The sequence below is a fragment of the Vipera ursinii genome (genome assembly GCF_947247035.1).
Source record: "Vipera ursinii genome assembly, chromosome: 9".
In the NCBI taxonomy this organism is placed as follows: domain Eukaryota; kingdom Metazoa; phylum Chordata; class Lepidosauria; order Squamata; family Viperidae; genus Vipera; species Vipera ursinii.
In genome coordinates this window covers 1,597,131-1,616,375 of record NC_139523.1, presented here as the reverse complement: position 1 = coordinate 1,616,375, position 19,245 = coordinate 1,597,131, and the positions used below count along the sequence as shown (strand labels likewise).

General features: G+C 46.1%; 1 protein-coding gene across 1 annotated transcript in view; it reads left to right on the top strand.

The window, feature by feature from the left end:
• The window catches only part of MACF1 (microtubule actin crosslinking factor 1), a 348,186-nt gene that overhangs the window by 172,068 nt on the left and 156,873 nt on the right, over nt 1-19,245 (top strand). Inside the window, exons 14-26 of the mRNA XM_083369263.1 lie at nt 496-650; nt 3,795-4,086; nt 5,227-5,355; nt 7,202-7,279; nt 8,713-8,874; nt 10,277-10,381; nt 10,785-10,880; nt 11,563-11,688; nt 13,564-13,716; nt 14,925-15,079; nt 16,318-16,444; nt 17,444-17,627; nt 18,324-18,493. Of these exons, the coding sequence (XP_083225389.1) occupies nt 496-650; nt 3,795-4,086; nt 5,227-5,355; nt 7,202-7,279; nt 8,713-8,874; nt 10,277-10,381; nt 10,785-10,880; nt 11,563-11,688; nt 13,564-13,716; nt 14,925-15,079; nt 16,318-16,444; nt 17,444-17,627; nt 18,324-18,493 (1,932 nt within the window). The remainder of the gene's footprint in view (nt 1-495; nt 651-3,794; nt 4,087-5,226; nt 5,356-7,201; nt 7,280-8,712; nt 8,875-10,276; nt 10,382-10,784; nt 10,881-11,562; nt 11,689-13,563; nt 13,717-14,924; nt 15,080-16,317; nt 16,445-17,443; nt 17,628-18,323; nt 18,494-19,245) is intronic.

Below are 19,245 nucleotides of genomic sequence, written 5' to 3'. Positions count from 1 at the left end.
TCTGTGATTAGAAAAACAGAGCTAGGGAACTGGCTGCTAATTAAGTGTGCCAGACATTTCACAATTCGTAGCTCCAAGTTGCTTTGTCTGCCTGCAGTCGCTTCCTGCTTATAGGACCTTCTCTTGCCTTGTCGTTGGCCCCTGTGCTTTCCTTAGGCTGCCATCGATGGTATGTTGCTTCTTGCTCTTTCCCCTTCCCTCTTTCTTCTGGTTATCTCCTCCTCCTCCTCCTCCTCCTCCTCTTGTTTCACTGCCTCTCCTGTTCCACTTGCACTTTTCTCTCTTGCCTTTATCAAGCATTGCAGCCTCTCTTGCTACATGAGCAGAAATGCTCTGGTCTTTGACACCCTTCACAGAAGCAATCCCGTATCACACTGTACTCTCGGCTGACACCTTTTTTAAGATCGGCTCCTTTTCATGACTTCAGAGTTCCTCTGCCAGAGGTTTTGGGCATCTTCCTCGAAGAGAGAATCACCTTAAATTATCTCTTGCCAGGATGAAACACACTTGGAGTCGGGCCAGCCAGTGCAGTATGAATCCGACGTCATCATGTACCTCCAAGAATGTGAGGGACTCCTCCGACTGCTACAGACGGATGTTCAGATACTCCGGGAGGAAAACTATTACCAGTTGGAGGAGCTTGTCTTCAAGTGAGTGACATTTGTGGACAGCTGAATGTAGAAAGGAGCATTTAAGAGCATGCAGAACAGTACAGTCTGGGGAAAGGGTGGATCCTCCATCTTCCACAGGACGCTTGGTCTTGGGCCAGTTCGAGGACCGTGTAATGCTTGGACAGGCCTCGTGGCATTCCAGCTGACCATATCAAATTTATACTGCGCTGCACTCTCATGGGAATCATTTCATACAAGTGTAAATGTTATAATATCTGCAGCCCAATGAAACCCAAAAACATAAAGCACACAAACTGGGACATGTCTGGTCGTATAATGCCTCGATTTACAACTACAACTTATGACCATAATTCTGGGCTTGATCATAGTCACGTCAAGGGCTTTTTTGTTTTTAATGATCTGTTATATTTTAATAATGAGTGATTTTAAGTACAGTTGTTTTATTGATTGTTGTACTCCATCCAGAGAGACCTTTTGTGAGATGGATGGCCATATAAATGGGATTAATAAATAGTGGGTCAGGAAGTTTCCAGCACTCTGTTTGCAGTTGTGTGTATATGTGATTCTCTGCCAACCTTGCCTCTTCAATCAACCAATCAGAATAGAGCTGGAAGGGACCTTGGAGGTCTTCTAGTCCAGCCCACTGTTCAAGCAGGAGACCCTAGACCATTTCAGACAGGTGGCTGTCCAGTCTTTTCTTAAAAACCTCCAGTGATGAAGCACCCACAACTTCTGCAGGCAAGCCGTTCCATTGGTTAATTGTAATTGTTAATCACTGTTAGGAAGTTTCTCCTTAATTCCAGATTGCTTGTCTTCTTGTTTAGTTTCCATCCGTTGTTTCCTGTTCTGCCTTCCGGTGCTCTGGAAAATAAGTTGACCCCCTCCTCTTTGTGGCAGCCTCTCAGATACTGGAAGACTGTTATCATGTCCCCCCAGTCCTTCTTTTCTCTAGACTAGCCCACGGGTCGGCAACCCAGGCCTCCTCTGCCATTCTGCAAAAAAGTCCCATTGAGAGAATGGGGCGGCGGAGGTTTGGAGAGCTGATGCCTTTTGGGGCCAAAAGAAATGCAAACGAAGGCAGCAGCTCTCCAAACGGGGCAACGGCGGTTTGGAGAGCTTGCGCGCGCAGCTCTCCATACCTCCTCCGCCCCGTTTCCAAGGCTGCCGGCTTCGTCCATGTTTGAAGAAGCCAGCAGATCTCCAAACAGCCGGCGGCGGTTTGGAGAGTTGCGCGCACAGCTCTCCAAACCTCCTCCTCCCCTTTTGCAGGGCTGCTGGCTTCCTCAAACATGGACGAAGCCGGCAGATCTCCAAATGGGCGGAGGAGCTCCAAACCTCCAGCGCCCAGTTTGGAGAGCTGCTCCCTTCCGTGTTTCTTTCAAATGCGGACGAAGGCAGCAACTCTCCAAACGGGGCACCGGAGGTTTGGAGACTTGCACTGCTCTCCAAACCTCAATCGTCCTGTTTGCAGAGTTTCCGCCTTCGTCAAACATGATCTCCAAACCGGTGGCAGCGGTTTGGAGGCCCTGGGGGGAGGGGCAGGGCGCTCGGGCGGCTCTGGTGGCGCCCGGGCTGAAAACGGCACCGCGACCCAGCGCCCAGTGCCAGGGACACTCACCGCCGCTGCCGCGCAGGTGCCTCCCAAGGCTGCAAGCTTCGCACATGAAGCCCAGCATCCGGGGAAGCGGCAGCGAAAGGGCCACCTCCCTTTCCCCCCACCCGGCTTCAGTTGGGAGTTTTGTGCTCTCGAAGTTGGCGAGGTCTTTTCGGGCTAGCTAGCAGAAGAGAAGCCGGGCCCTTCCTCCTCGGGAGCCATGAGCAGGTGTGGGAAGTGGTGCAAGCGCGGCCTCGTGAAATTTGCCCGCACCCTCTTCAAACTCGTCACGGGCAGGCTTAGCAAAGGTAAAGGCGAGGAGTAAAGGTGACGTGGGAATGGCAGGCGGCAGAGGGAGGGAGGGAGGGAAAGGAGCGAGAAGACCAGCCGACACAATTCGCCAATCGTTGAGTTTAGGGAGCGGAAGGGTTCCCGGTTCCCTTCGGAGAGGGCGTTTGCTGCGCTTGTGGCGTTTTGCCGGCCGAGAAAGGTGTGCTAACTGTTTGTTGGGTCACTTCTGGGCGATCACGGGGGCCCTGGACGATGTGGGGATTTGCAGCAAAGCCTGGTAGGAAAAGGCTTCATCGGGACACGCTTTCCTGCTTAGGGGGCTTCCGAAGCTACGAATCGCCCTTTCCAGTTTGCAGCAGTAGTGGCAGCAGCTGGAAGGCGGCGTGAAAACCGGTCCGCGAACCTCTTGTTTCCTGGGGGGAAGAGTTGGAGCCTGTTGTTTTGTGCATGCGCGTGCATGCACACCCTTCTTTGCGGCTCCGAGCTTTTTCTTTTCTGAGGGAACCGGTTCCGAGTGGCTCTTTCACTGTTTTGGGTTGCCGGCCCTTGGGCTAGCCAAACCCAAATCCTGCAACCGTTCCTCATAGTTTTAGTCTCCAGGCCCTTAATCATCTTAGTTGCTCTTCTCTGCACTTTTTCCAAAGTCTCAACATGTTTTTTGTAATGTGATGACCAAAACTGGATGCAGCATTCCAGGTGTGGCCTTACTAAGGCTTTATAAATCAGTACTAATACTTCACATAATGTTGATTCTATGCCTCTGTTTACACAACTCAGGATTGTATTTGCTTTTTTGGCTGCTGCCTCACACAACTGGCTCATATTTAAGTGATTATCCACTAGGACTCCAAGGTCCCTCTCACAGTTACTGTTTTTGAGCCAGGTTTCGACTAATCTGTACTTGTACATTTTGGGGGGTTTTGCATAAGGGTAAAAACCTTTTCTCCCCATTAAATTTCATTTTGTTGGGTAGGGCCCATTGTTCAAGTCTGTCAAGATCCATTTGGATCCTAAGCTTGTCTTCTGGGTGTTGGATATTCCTGCCAACTTAGTGTCGTCTGCAAATTTGATGACTTCCCCTTCTACTCCCTCATCTAAATCATTTATGAAGATATTGAAGAGTCCTGGGCCTAAGACAGAACCTTGTGGTACCCCACTGCTTACTTCCCTCCATATAGATATAGTAACATTAAGGACTATTTGTTGAGTACGGTTTGCCAGCCAGTTACAAATCCATCTGGTGGTGACGATGTCTATCTTGCCTGATTCTCTCCCAGGATTGTGCGGCTTCAAGATGAATTGGTAACTTTGAGGCTGGAATGTACCAATCTTTACCGGAAAGGTCACTTCTCCTCCCCCTCCTCCTTGGACTTGGCACAACCTTCCTCCTTGAGCACTAGACACTTGAAGGTGGAACCTTTGCTAAAAGGAACGATTGTCACTCCTGCCTCTTCCTCCTGGATTCGGAAGCCAATGACTCGTGTGGAGTTGGTGGCCATTTCATCCTCTGAAGATGAGGGCAACCTCCGCTTTGTGTACGAGCTGCTCTCTTGGGTAGAAGAAATACAGGTGCGTGGCATGATGGGAAGGACATCAGGTGACTGGTCTGGTGGTATTCAGACAAAGTGCTGAACTAGGTCAGTTACTGCCCTTGTGCAACATGCTAAGTTAGCTAATGTTGAACTTGGTTAGATTTTTTTGTGGCTTAGTTTGTTGTATGAACCCAGTTCATGTCTAGTATGGTGTGTCATTACAAACTTAGAAAATAGGTTTCTGCAGTCACCGGATTAGGTATGTTATATGAATCCAATCTGTGGGTGTACCATTTGAAAAAAAAAGTTAATAACATTCTAAGATTCCATGAATAGATTTTTAAATGGTTTGATTATTTATTTTGTTTATACACTCTATGGAAGTATAATAAAAGTTATTTTGTGTTATTAACAAAAACTTCATACAAAGTAAATAGAAAATTTTCTGGACAGCAGAATCTATATACTATAAACTCTCCTGTTTGTCTGTGTGTAATCTTCATCTGGGTGAAACGTTGCATTGTAGGGTTCTCAAATGGGCTAACTTTCAGAAGCCATGACCCCCCTGAACTGAAATTTAGCAAATTTTATAAAACATGTTATGACATAATACAAAATGTTATATTTCCTGTGGTCAAGTCTTGATGCTTGACTGTGCTATACAGTACAATATGGGCTACTTTCAAGGCAGATGCATCTCCTTTTCAGGTACATTTAAAGCTCTGCTATTGTGGTAAGCATTGAAAATTCTGATGATGAACTATCTCTGAAAGGATGACCCAGTGGGTCACAGGTTGTCATGTTGCTCTGACTTTTGGAACTTCTCTTTTTATAAGCCCCAGAGAGATCAGAGAAAGAACAAAGAGAAGGTACAGGGAGGGGATTTTGTTTGCACTGCTATAATAAACTTGGTACACAACACAAGTAGGTCAGTTTGCCTTGAAAAACATTATTTGGCCAATTTATTGTAAAAGTTAGCCAAATTTGGGAAAGATTTCCACAGATTTTCTTTCTGTTGCCCAATGTTGTAAATGTAAATAGTTATGATTTTTTTTAGGTTTAAAAATCAATTGGAAAAGACAGTAGAGTAGAAAGTATATTAAAGGAACCTTTTTTGTAAGAATTGCGGATACTTTTCTCCTGCATTGAGAGGTGGCTCCTTTTGATGGCCTTTCAGATGAAGCTGGAACGATCTGAATGGGGGAATGACTTGCCCAGCGTGGAAGCCCAGCTGGAGGTTCAGTGCCAGGTTCACAGCAGTGTCGAAGGCATGGGCTCCAGCGTTAAGGAGGCCAGGATGTACGAGGTGAGTAGACCCCTGGGCTCATCTGAGCCATTCCAGACTGCTTTGAGGACACTGCGAGGCACCCAAATTGGACAAAGTAGGATTATGTTTGCCCCATTTTCAGAGCTGAGAACATTTCAGATTGGGTTGATTTACTCTAGAACACAGTAACTTTTTTCTTGGTCTATAATATTGTATTCATCTCACTTTATCTTATTCCTCCAGATAAAATTGATAGCCAATGCAACAACTTCAAAAGGTGTTTATCACTATGTATTATGCTTGGCCTTTCACTATGAGGCTACAGTTGGAAACCAGGTGTTTTCGTAGGGCATCTCTCCATCTTACAGCAGGGCCTCTGAGTAGGCAAGTCTAGTGTTAGGGCCACCATTATGTCACTTTTGTGTCCATCTGTTACCAGGCAAACATCCAAAGTATCTTGCCCTTTCCCATATCTGTTTAATGTTCTTTTTGATAGCATCTTTGAAGTTAGTCCATCATTGATAAAATTTCTGATCTGATCTCTTGAGTTCTTGCTCTTAAGCATTTGTCTTTCTATTGCCTGTTGCATCACTTGGAGCTTTTCCGCATCGGCATTCTATTCTTCACTTTATTCTGAATTTAGTTATATAAAGAATGCAGGTCTGTTTACAGGAATACATGAGTTTTGCTGGGTCCTGCTTTGCCTTTGATCTCTGTGTGGCCCAAAGATTGGGGGCGGGAGGGGAGCTAAAGTCATTCATTGGTATTTGAAACAAAATCTAGCTAACGTGATTACTGTCTAATCCTAAGTTTAGCCATTTTCCCCTTCTGTCATATTAAATATTTCAAAGTGGTGGAGACATTCTGAGTGCCACACTCTGAGGAAGCAGGCTGTGCACTGATGCTCTGCTCTTTGATCTGGCGGGCGAGACGGGTTCCGCTAGCATCACCCAAAGGACATCTGAAAGTCTGTCTTTCCACAAGAGTCATCCTTCATGCTGGGGAAGAGGGAATGGCTTCTTCCAGAACCAGCTGGACCTTTCCCCCTCCAAAGTAATCTGTTGAGTTACTAACTGGGTTTGTCCAATAATCTAGGCCCAAAGGAGGTTTGATGGTTTCTGGTTCCCACGTGGTGGGAACTCAGCCACTCTCTTTGCATGTTGAAAGGAAAAATGATTCTAGTTGATTCTGCTGCCTTTGAGCTGGAGAAGGAGACCATGCATTAAAAGGCAAGTCTTCCTGCCTGGCCTATCTTCTGTCCAGGTCCTTATCTCAGGGGCAGAGAAGACACAAAGTGGCTGGGACTTATCCTTAAGGAAAGAATCAAGAAGAGAAATGGTTTACTTTCTCATAGTGTAAATTGGTCGCTAGAGCAGGGAAGGATCATTATTTTCCTCTGCTTTTCTTTTCAATGTTTTTCTGAACCTCATGAAGGCTAGGATCACAGAATCACTGCTGGGTGACCGCCAGAGTGAGTAGCACCACAACATTGGCTGATTAAAAACAATTTATGAGTTTGCTTATTTCTTTACAAACTCTGAAACTCCTACCTCAATACTCAAATACAGCTTGAGTATTTAAGAAGGCAAAAATGAAAAAGCAATCCAGATTTCTAAAAATGAGTGGTTTTGATGGCTGATCCTGAAAGACATTCTGGGCTCTGCAAAAATTGGTCCAGGGTTTGCGTGTGGGCGGCAGATTGCCCACTTCTGCCCTAACTGGACTTGAGCTGTGCTGTCTATTAAATTATGTTGAGTCCATTGTGTGTAATATGAAAAGAGGAGGGAAGAAAGAAATTCAGAGAAGCCATCACATCTAGCGTAGGCATTTCTAACTGTCGTAGCCTTATTTTTAATCAGCCCTTTTTGTCCTCTTCTCCATTTAGGGTAAAATGTCTCCAAATTTCCGGGCTAGCTACACTGAGACCCTGGGGAAACTGGAGATGCAGTACTGCAAACTGATGGTGAGTATGTTTGGCAGTTTCTTTTTCCGGGGCCAAAAGGATGTCTGAAAACGCTGTTTTGCAACATTTTTTGAGGCTCTAACAGAAGTGCCAGCGCCAATAGAGGAGAATCTCTGGAGCTCGGGCTTGAGCTGTGGAGTCCTTGGTGCTCTCCAAGCTTGGTAGCTTTCTTTCAGACATTTCATTATACAAGTGGGTAACATGCAACCTGAAACAACTACTAGGTAATGTGAGAGCCAGCTGGGTGACTTTGAGCCAGTCACCAGGAAATGATGAGTTCTAGTCCCACCTGAGGCATGAAATAGCTGGGTGACTCTCTCAGTCCAACTCACCTCACGAAGAGGAGGAAGGAGTATTAGGTGTGTTTGCTGCTTTGAGTAATTGTAAAGTAATAAATATAGAATAAAAATCAAATAAATAATCATGAAATAAATAAACAAACAATAGACCGAGCCAAGTCTAAAACCGCTAGAGAATTTCTGGAAGTCTGGTGCTCTGCCAAATTGGCCATCAATGGACACATAGACATAAACAATATCTACATACTGTGCAAAAGACACAATCAACAAAGCAAAAAGGGAACAAAAAGACCCAAACACCTCCCCGCCAGCAATTAACACCCGGATGAGCATAGATTGACCCCATGATTAGTATCAGACCAACAATCAAGGAGTGAGCAATGTCCCAATCTAGGAAGTGCCAAGCAAGCCAACAGTAAACAGCCCAATCAGAGAGCCCCTTAAGACCACCCCAGCCAACACTGGCATTGCAGCCGCTGGAACGTGAAGTGAGAGCACCCACCCCCTCCTTCCTAGCACTGATGAGGTCACCTAGTTTGGGTAGCGAATCATCTGCAGGAAAACAGCCAAGCTCGGAGAGCACCAAGAACGCCACAGAAATGCCAGTTTCTTCTTCCTTCAGAGGGCACCTCTGTGTGTGCCGTTTCTCTTGCCACAAGAACAGATTCCTTGCAGGGGCTTCTGAGCTGCCCTCCTCTCGTCCCCTCTAGTGATAAGGGACCAGGTTCTTATTTCGATGCATTCACCATCAAGTTGGTCAAAGAAATTCCACACAAAAACCAGATGCATTTTTGCATGTATTTGTATTTACTTTCCCCCAAATATGGCATTTCTTTTTTCTAATCCATGTTTGTGTGTCCATATTTTTTCACATCACGTGGCAAACCACATTGCACATTTCTGCAATTTTCAAAAATCTTGCAGCAAAGTTGAAAAAGTTGGTGCCTTTTTGTTTTCATGGTTTAAGGAGGATAGTGAGCAAATTGAGCACCTTGTTGGATTCGATGTATTTTCTGTGCTAAAAACTGCTTGGCAGTTCTTAGCAATTATTTTCTGTGCTCACAAATAAGACATCTAAGAGCAGAAGTCACTTGAATATTAGGAAATGTGACAAAATATGTCATTTTTATGCAGGAGACATCCAGTTTCCGACTACGCCACCTCCAAAGTTTATATGAGTTTGTATCACAAGCGACAACTGAGTTAATTTGGCTAAATGAAAAGGAGGAGGAAGAGCTGGCCTACGACTGGAGTGACAACAACCCTAACCTGACAGCGAAGAAGAATTACTTCTCCGTGAGTAGAGAGATCTTGTAGCCACCAGAGGAGACTGCCTGGCCTCTCTTAGGTCTTCTGGAAGTCAAGAGGGAGGCTTTGTAATCACGATCTCATATTTTTCAGGGTAGATATTGTAAGAGAGAGTGTTAGCCAAAAATCAGAGTCTAGTAGTCTAGTTTTATAATCAATCGAGGGCTTTGAGGGGTAGCATGTTGCTGACAATAAAATTTCTTAGTTTTAAACATACTACCAGATTCTTCCTGACATTTCTCTGTGAATTTAGTACTTAGAAGAAGTTAGATTTCAATGTGGTCTTCCAAAAATTCCTTATTTTGTTTTGACCTCCAGATGATGCTTCCTAACTTGCTCTTTCAGACTTTATACAGGCTGAAATCTTTTGGGTCAAATCAATACTAAATTATTTGTCTAGTCCTGTTGTTTCCACCATATCAGTTGATCCTAAACTCTGATAATCCCACCCAGCTGCAGAAACCCATTGCCACAGCATTTCCAAGACAGAACCATCCTGCTTCTCTTAGAAACCTCCAAAGAATCTAGAATCTCTTGAGATGGCTGTTCTAAATTTGGATATGTCTTACCACTAGGACACTTTCCTTGATTTCCAGTAATCTCAGCCTCCACGTCACTTGGAAATATGTTGAACAGCACAAGGCATGGAAGGGATCCCTGTGGAGCACCCCCGCCTTTCCTCCACTTGACCCAGGGCCCTTGGTGCACCTTTATGGCATGCATTGCTGACTCAGCTTATAGCTACCAACTTATAGCATAGTCTGGAACACACACACACACACACACCCAATATGCCACTCCTTTGCTCAAATCTCATGGAAGACTCTGTTCAATTGAAGGTCTTCTTTGCCATCAAAATTTTAATAATCAACTAGACTGATCACTCACTGATGATAATCATTGATGATATCCCTGAAAATCACTAATCCAATGCTAATTTTTGTTTTATCTTAGTATTTTTGCCATCACATTTATGAATGATTCTAGTGATTTTTAGCTACATATTTCTTTTTTTTAAATGAGGAAAACAAGAGTGCCCACGTTTTTAAAAAAATGTTCAAGATATTGTTCAATTTTTTTCTAAAAATTATTAAGGATATGAAAAATTATCATTGAATAATATGTAATTTAGATGTTGAAAATTATCCTTGCCTGCCTCCTCCTTAATCTTATAGCTGCACCCTTTTTGGAGTACGGCCTCAGCCCACCCCAAATAGACAAGTGTGATCCTCAACATTAAAATCCAGACCCTCCTGCTCAATTCCCCAATGGTGTGTTGCCATCTTTCTAAATTTCTTCATGTGCCCGACTTGTCTTTGGCCAAGAGGTGCCCTCCTCCATCTGCTTCGGCAACAGAATCAGCTAAGCCCTTTGTGTGTCCCCCACCCAGGAGTTGACAGCAGAACTGGAGGAGAAGCAGGAGGTCTTCCACGCTCTGCAAGATTCTGCTGAGCTGCTCTCATTGGAGAATCACCCCGCCAAGCAAACAGTGGAGGTAGGTCATGGCTGGGAGGGGGTCTTATTGGCTCTTGCTTGGGAATGTTCTGGGAGGGGGTTAGGCAAGGCCAGGCCTTAGGATTACTGGGGTGTGGTGTGTGTGTGTGTGTGTGTCCTTTTGGGGGAGCCTTTGCCATCTTTCTTTCCCATGTGAATACATGTTTGATCCATGGATGAGTTTTAATATTAGTGCCCATATTGGAATATATTGGAGGCCCTGTGCATCATGTAATGTATTCACAATTTAAACAGAAATATAAATCAATTGTCTTGTGTTGTGGAAGAGTTTCCTTTCTGGAACTTGGTATATAGTTGTGGGAAGTCTTTGTTTGAAACAGCTGTTTCTTTGGCTTTTCCCAGCTTCTGCTGGTCTTCAGCACAGCTTTGGTTGTCTCTTCCAGGCCTACAGTGCTGCAGTTCAGACGCAGTGGCTCTGGATCAAGCAGCTGTGCTTGTGTGTGGATCAGCACTTGAGGGAGAACACCGCCTACTTCCAGGTAGGGCAGCCCAGGGAGGGCTGGGGATTCCCAGCCAATTCACAAATGCCATTGGAGCGGCCAGAGGCATGACCTCAGGGGTATTGAAGAGATGAGCTGGTTTATTTCTGGCTCTGCTGTTGTGTAGCTGGCATTAGAGTGCCGCTCCCTCCTCCAGAGAGCCCCCTCTTTCTCTTCAACTGCAAAAGGCTGGTGGGCTACTGCTGCTTTTTCGGGGGGGGGGGTGTTTGAGAATCTTGAGAATCTAAACACAGCACAAGGAAGAGTAACCAAGAGGTGGAGATGATTAGAGATGGTGGAAATGCACAGGAACTCCTTTCTGCTCATAGTTGAAATGTTGGGTTGGCAAAGGTAACTTCTAGACATATCAGCACAGGCTTGAGCAACTGTTCCCAAACCTCTTTCAGAAAGTGGCCAAAGGAGGAAGATTTCCCCCCAAAGCAGTGCTTCTCCACCTTGGAAACTTTAAGATGTATATACTTCAGTTCCCAGAATTCCCAGCCAGCGTGCATCTTAAAGCTGCCACGGTTGAGAGATGCTTCCCTAAAGGACTCATCCTTCTCACCTCTGAGAAGATGCTCAGAAGAATTATTCCCCCTTGCAGTCTGGCCCACCATTGCCATTGATGCAGACATGTTCTGCGGGGAATGGGCAAATGAAAGACTTCTTTACATCCTTCCAGTTCTTTGGTGATGCCCGGGAATCTGAGACGTTCTTGAAGAACCTCCAGGACAACATCAAAAGGAAGTATTCTTGTGACCGCAATACCAGCCTGACCCGCCTGGAGGACCTGCTTCAGGATTCCATGGTGGGTGCTTTGGGGGCAAGTCGGATGGTATCCTGTAGACCCTGAGACCTCCCTAACTTCTAAAACTCCCCAACCGTTGCTAACTGTGCTCCTTGTGTAAATTCTGGTGGAGATCTCCCCCCCCACCCCCAGTTGCCTTCTTTGATGCTCTGGAAATGGATGAATTTGATTAGAGTGGACCCTGACTCTGCTAACAGCTCTGTGCTTTAAAAGCAAATAAGGAATGTGCATGCATGTTAAAGCTCTTGGTTTTCTTGTTGGCCATTCCCAGACCTGCCTTCCTGGAGTGCTCTGGTGTTTGGTGAGCACCCACCTCCTCTGTATCTGTGAAAGGCTCCCTCCCTCTCTGTGGTCTCCAGCATGCTGAAGTGGGTGGCTGCTGTTGGGGAGCAGAGGGTGACGAGAAATTCTGAGTCGGGCCAAGGCTTGTCTCCCTTCAGGGGGAGCAGTCCTTCGGGTTCTTGAGGAAAACAAAAAGCTTCCCGTGGTGCTGCTGATGGACAGAGGCTGTATAGTGTGGACTCTGTTGCTAAATTGGCTCCCCCCCCAGCTGGCTGTCTGGCAGACCCACATTGTCCTCTTAGGGCCGATCTCTGAGCAGCTCTGGGCCTACTGGCCTTGAATCAGAAGTGGAACAATCATGTCTTCTAGCTCTATCTTCTGAATTGCTGGGACTACAACACCAGTGATTCCCACCTGTGATCCGTAGAAATTAGGAGAGGGGCAGAAAAGTAGGTTCCTGAGAAGAGTGAGCTTCTTGAGCTGATAATGAAAAATGGGGGGAGGGGTTTGCTGGTGAGACTTGTATTAAAATGTGGGTCTTTGGCTAAGAAAAGGAGGCTTGCAGTGTGGCCGAGGAGGCTTGCAGTGTGGCTGTTTGGAAAGCAAGACAGATGAAGATGGAGGTCAGTGTGAAAGATGGGAGGGGCAGAGAAGGAGGATCACTGGAAGCCGCCTCCTGGGTGGGAGCTTTGTCCTTGCGGCTGGCCAGCGTCCATCCTGTTGGCTTGTGCCAATGCTTTTGTCCTGGCCAGCGTTCTGGAAGAGACAGGGAAGAAGGGAGGGCACTTTGGGGCAGTCAGACGAGGCAGCCTCCAGCTGTTTGGAGGGGAAAGTTGAAGGACCCAATAAGAGAAACTATGCTGAGAAATGGAGGGGCTGCTGCAAAACAACCCAACAAAGGCTTGTTGCTGTTCGAGGGCCAAAGTAGATACCTAATGATCATAACGAATGAGTTACCGTTGTATTTCTTCCAACCATGCTCCCCTGGGACAGGCACAGGTAGCTCATTTTTAAGCTCGCTCTATCTCTCTCTCTCTCTCTCTCTCTCTCTCTCTCTCTCTCTCTCTCTCTCTCTCTCTCTCTCTTTCAACCATCTTCTTATCTATCAGCATTTCCCCAGCATTGTCTCAGCCAGATTTTAAACTGCTTTCAATCAATGCATCAAACTTCCTGAACAACCTTTCTGCACAATTCTGCCACTGCTTCCATTTTTTTATTTTGCAAAAATCAAGCATTTTTCCTTTCAGTAAAGACTTGCTCTTATTGCCCTGCTCACGGCTCCTCGGGTGATCTTGTCTTGGGGCTCTGGGATGTGCTCCAAGGCTGGCGAGGGAAGGGGTCTCGGGGCGTGAGCAGCCGGCAGAGCCTCTTGCCGGAAGAGGGGGGGCTGGGCGCTCCTTGCCTGCCTCTGCTCGTGGGAGGACGTGCCCCCTTCCACTCCTTCCCCCGGCAAAATGCTCACCCCAGATTTTTGGGTGTGTGTGTGTGTGTGTTGCAGGGCCTGTGTAGGAGCTTGGTGTCTTTTGGGGGGGGGTGTCCCCTTGCTGTCTCTGCCTGTCCTCATCAGCGCCCCCTCGCTTTTATTTTGAGCAGGACGAAAAGGAGCAGCTCGTCCGGTCCAAGAGCTCGGTGGGCAGCTTAGTGGGAAGGTCCAAAAGCATTGTCCAGCTGAAGCCCCGAAACCCCGAGTGTCCTCTGAGGAGCACCATCTCCGTGAAGGCAGCCTGCGATTACCACCAAATCGAGGTGAGCAAGAGCAGCTGAAGGCAAACCGGGGAGGGCTTGCGAATTTCCCGAGTAAGAAACGTGTGGGTCGGTCTTGGGAATCCCTGTTTCCAGAATGTCAGAATCTCAGATTTCTAAGTCGGGGTCTGCCGGTGGGCAGCCATTGCTCCTCCCCGTCACCAGCGACTTGAATCCAAGGGTTTCTCACTTTTGCTGCATTCTTAATCGTGACTTCAAATAATGATAGTCCTTGAGTTATGACCACAGTCGGGACTGGAACTTCTGTTGCTGAGAGAGGCTGTAGTTCAGTGAGTCACCCCCAATTTTGTAACATTTTTTGCCAGTGTTCTTAGGCAAACCACATAGTTATTAAGCATATCCAGTGTTCCCCATTGACTTTGCTTGTCAGAAGATAGCTGGGAAGGTCACAAATATATGGTAATCGCCGTGTCCCCAAATTTTGGTCATGTGACCATGGGGACGCTGTGGCAGTTGTTAAGTATGAGGACTGACCGTAAGTCCGGTGCCACCGTAACTTTGAAAAGTCACTAAATGAACAGTTGTAAGCCGAGGACTACTTGTACTTCTTCTGTTGGTCTTAAAGGAAAAAAAGGTTGATGCTTCAGAGGCAGTTTTTGTTTAGCCTCCTTTTTGCTTCTCCAAATCTGCTGAACTGTTACTTTGCAAAGCAAAATGTTGTTGAAGAACTAGCATCAGCCTAAGCTTTCCGGAACTTTAGCTTGTTCCTAAACCACAAATGCCACTTTTGTTTGGGATTCCCCCCATTAAGCCACACTTGGGCTTTCGTGCAGCCTTCCAATACGGCTATTGAGGTCCGGGATATCGTTTTGCCAGGACAATGGGGCAAATCAGTATTAGGGGTTTGAGAGTGAAACGTTTGGTCAATTTGAGGCATGCATTATTAGGGAAGGCTGAGAAATAACCAAAGCTCACATTCCAGCAGAGCGCAGTTCTCTGAGGTCGAGCCTGAAAGCTCGGAAGAGTAAACCTCTGTCCCGATGACCAACCCAAATTTAAATTTGCAGAAAAATAGCCCCCTGTGGGCAAAGCTTTTATTTTCAGTTTGGTGCGTCATCACTGATAGGAGCTGCCAGGAGACCACAGAGAAAGTATCAAGTGGCCAGTTTGGCTCCAGATTCAGAGGGTCACTTAATGGGGAAAGAAGAAATGCCTGCTGGACTACGAAAACACCTTGGTTACCTCCACAGATCACAATCTGCCGCAACGACGAGTGTGTGCTGAAAGAGAATGCTCAGCGGACCAAGTGGAAAGTGATCAGCCCTGCTGGGAATGAGGCCACTGTGCCCTCCGTTTGCTTCTTGGTCCCCCCTCCCAACAGCGAGGCCATTGAAATGGCCAGCAGGTAAAGTGACCAAGGTCAGGCTTTGCAGAGTTCTCCGCGGCCTGTGGTGGACAAGAAGAGCTTCAAGGGGATTCTGGGCGCAGTGTTTGGCGCAAGGACTTAATAATTTATGATTTTTCTTTTGCCAAAGAAAAGACTGGCTTCCAAAACATTGAGTCTGAACTTTTCTGTTTGTTTCTTTGTTTAGGTTTTGCAATATTTTGCTTAACTGTTTTCTGTTTTGCTTTAATTTGAATTTTCAGATGCTTTTACTACTTTGAAGTTGGGTATGAAGAGCATTAGAGCAAAGTTCTCTTCCCTGACCGTGGTGAGAGGCAGCCTCTGAGGAGGGATGGGTAGATCAGTCTCTTTTCAGGCCATCTCAGTCCCAGAAGCCCTCAATTATAAAGTCCCTGTCAAACTACAAATAAACATTTAAAATACCTACAACATCACATTTATTTTTCATAGATTTTCAGAAAATATTATTTGTATGCATTTCATCCTTGTACAAACACCTTTTTTGCATTTCAACTTGAAATGCGCATTTTTAAACAGATATGGATTATTTGAGCTGAGAACTCAAATAAAATGCAAACATATGCAAGCCAACCACAGGTGTTCATATCTCGCTAAACTTGATCCATCTCAGAAGCTAAGCAAGAGGCAGATGGGTTCATGAAGAGCCAGGAGGAAACATGGACAGTCAAAGGAGAAATGTAAAGTGCCTGTAATAGAATAGAACAGAGCTGGAAGGGACCTTGGAGGTCTTCTAGTCCAGCCCCCCGCTCAAGCAGGAGAACCTATACCATATCAGACAAGTGACTTTCTGGCCTCTTCTCCAGTGATGGAGCGCCCACGATTTTTGGTGGCAAGCTGTTCCACTGGTGAATGGTCTTCACTGTTAGGAACTTTCTCCTTAATTCCAGGCTGCTTCTCTCTTTGGTCAGTTTCCAGCCATTGTTTCTTGTCCTGCCCTCTGGTGCTTTGGAGAATAATTTGACTCCCTCTTCTTTGTGGCAGCCCCTCAAATAGTGGAAGACTGCTATCAGTTTGAGTACAGTAATGGCAAGGAGATCAGCTCCTGCAAAGCTTCAGAGTGCTTGAAATCCTTGGCCATCCTTTGTTGAGCTCCTTGTCATCATGAGCCAGGTGCTTATTTGAAGATCAGATACTTCATTGCATGTAGGTGCTGCTCAGTCACGGTGCTCACTTGAGGAGGAGCTCAGAGAAAACTTTGCTCTGCCTTCTTCTTATAGAGTGGAGCAGCTCTACCAGAAGGTGATGTCCTTGTGGCACCAGCTGCACGTCAACATGAAAAGCCTGGTCTCCTGGAACTATCTGAGGAAGGACATCACTTTGGTGCAGAGTTGGAACCTGGAGAAGGTAACGATACAGATCTCTGGAAAGTTGGTTGCTGGCATTTTCAGTAACGAAGGAAGGATGAGCAGTGGAAAACTGTGGGTAAAATATAGCTTTGTGAGTGGGCAGGACTGGAACAGGACCTGAGTGACGTCTGTTCCAAAATGAAAATTTGGCAGCAGCAGCAGCAGATTGGCAAAACGGGGAATTCAAGAGTCACCTTGCAACCAAAGATGTCATACTAAAATTTAACTGATAGGTTGTGCTCAACGTATGACCATAAGATCATAATTAATTATGATCTTAAATCACAGTGGGGGTTCAGTGGGTTACCATGTGATTGTGCCCGATTTTACCATCTTTTTAGTGGTGGTCATTAAGTGATCCACGTACATGTACTGTACTCGTTAAACAAACCCATGCTAGCCAATGGCTGGGAACTGGAAGTAAATGCCGGTTTCCATCGAAGAATGCTGAAAATCAGGATCACGTTACCCTGGGGATGCTGCCCATGGCCGTAAAGGTGGACTGGTTGCCCAGCCATCCCAGTGCAATCATTTGATGGAGGCACAGCCAGTCAATCTCTGTGGACCGGTCATAAATCGAGGACTCCCTGTATTTACATAACGTTACCAATCTAAAGGCATTTTGTTGGATAAGCAAAGGAGGCAATTCCCTGCCCCAATAAGCTGAAATAAAATTTTGCATTAGGCTAGATATTTATGAAATGCCGCTGTCTTTTTAACAAGTTAATGTTCTTTCCGTGAGCGTCTTGTCACCTTCCAGTTGTTTAACTGCAAGCATTCCCAAGCGGTGTGTAGCCATATTGTAGAAATCTTGGCCAGTGTATGCACTCACTGTGAAACTGTCTGGGGAAATAAGTTGCTTAAAAATATTTGGCTGGAGATTCCACATGCCTGGCAGATGGAGTGGTGCATGGGGCTTCTGGGCCGGCCTCGACTGCCCTGCTTGGTGCCGCCATCCTCATGCAGCTGTGCCCTTTGGCTTCCTTGCGACTCACAGCTGCGGGTTCTGGCCCCAGGAGAATGCCACCATGCCATGAAGAACCTACAGATGCACTTTGAAGACTTCTTGGAGGACAGCCGAAACTCGGAGATCTTCTCCCTGGCGGATCAGCTGCACCTCGAGGAAGAAGTCGGCTCGTGCAAAGAGCGTTTTCAGCGGCTTTTGCAGTCCATGGAAAATGGTGAGCCTGCTGCAATGTTCACAGCAGTCCCTAGAGCTGGGAGTGTAATATATTTGTGTGGTATTTAAGGCTGTTTGGTAGTTTTATGTTTGATCTGTTTGTATGGGGTTTTTTTTGGTTTTGTATGAAGTTCATTGGAATTGGAGAGTTTTCATGGTTTATTTGTAAAGGTCTCAGTCTGTTCTGAGGGAAAGAGTGTTATAAAAAGCAAGAAATAATAAATTTGGCAGAAAGTTCAAAGAAATAAGGAACACATTGTTCAAATACTGTGTGAGGTTTATTCTGCCCTCAACCAGCGACTCTCCTGCGGAGCAGGCCAGGCCAGAGCAGGTAGCCCAGTTCAGTGGGCTTCTGTGTCTCCAGCAGAGAATCCTCAATGTGGGCTTGGCTGCTGCTTTAAGGGGTTTGTCTCTGTCCCTGGACTGTGCACGCCTCTCTTAGCAAAAAGGCGAAGGTCCCCTGACCCCAGAAGCAATTAGCTCAGCAATCAAGCATGCCCTCCTGAGGCTCTGGGCTCAGCTCTGCTTCCCACCATCAGCAGCGATCTTTCCAGCCTGCTTGTCTGTGGTTCTTTTAACCAAAGACGGTGGGGGTGTAAGTGTAAATCTGGAGGCTTTCTCTTGAAAACAGGCATGCCGTCCTAAATCTATATAAACTATCTGAGTTCACCATTTAACTCCTTTTATATCTGAGCAGAGGACAAAGACGAGACTGCTTCTCAGACATACCTCTCTGAGCTCAAGAACATCCGGCTTCACCTGGAGGAATGTGAGCAGCGGCTAGTGGGCACCATCCGGACACCAAGCAGCACCAGGACTGACGGGGATGCTCTGCAGGAAAATACTTTCCGAATGGCTGAGCAGGAGGTTGGCATTTCTGGATGACTGGGGGGGGGGGCGGCAGTGGTCTGCTTTAAAAATTGCCTGGGCTGCATCTCTTTAGGTAAGAGGCAGGACAGAGAATCCAGAGGTCACGGATTGTGCTGTCATCCTACAGTAGTGTGGAATTTAAGAGGGATCCTTGTACTTATTCCTCACAAAATGAACTCCTATTTTGTTTCTTAATTTTCTGCTATTGCTGCAGCGGCTTCTGAGGGAGACCCAGAACTGTGAAGTCCTTCAGTTCTTTGTTTTGCTTCTTCTTCTTCATCTTGCCAATTGGAAGAAGCAAATTCATTCAAAATCTTTCTCTGAGTTGCAGCTTTCCAGTACAAACACCAGAAAGAATTTGTGTCGCTTTGATGCATAATCTTGCTTTCAAGGGTCTACCAGTTTTGTACAACTCTTATGTTTGCTTGAAATGCTCAGCAGCCCTTTCTAAATCTCGGGCTGAGACTGCTTTTGTTATTATGCTTATTTTCTATCCCTCTTTCGTCCCCAAAGGTTAGTACATAGTATCTCCCTAATATACAGGTGAAACTCGAAAAATTAGAATATCGTGCAAAAGTTCATTTATTTCAGTAATGCAACTTAAAAGGGGAAACTAATATATCAGATAGACTCATTTCATGCAAAGCAAGATAGTTCAAGCCGTGATTTGTCATAATTGTGATGACTTTCGCTCCTTCCGGCGTGATCTAAAAACTTATCTATTCGAACAAGCCGGCCTGGCCTGATGG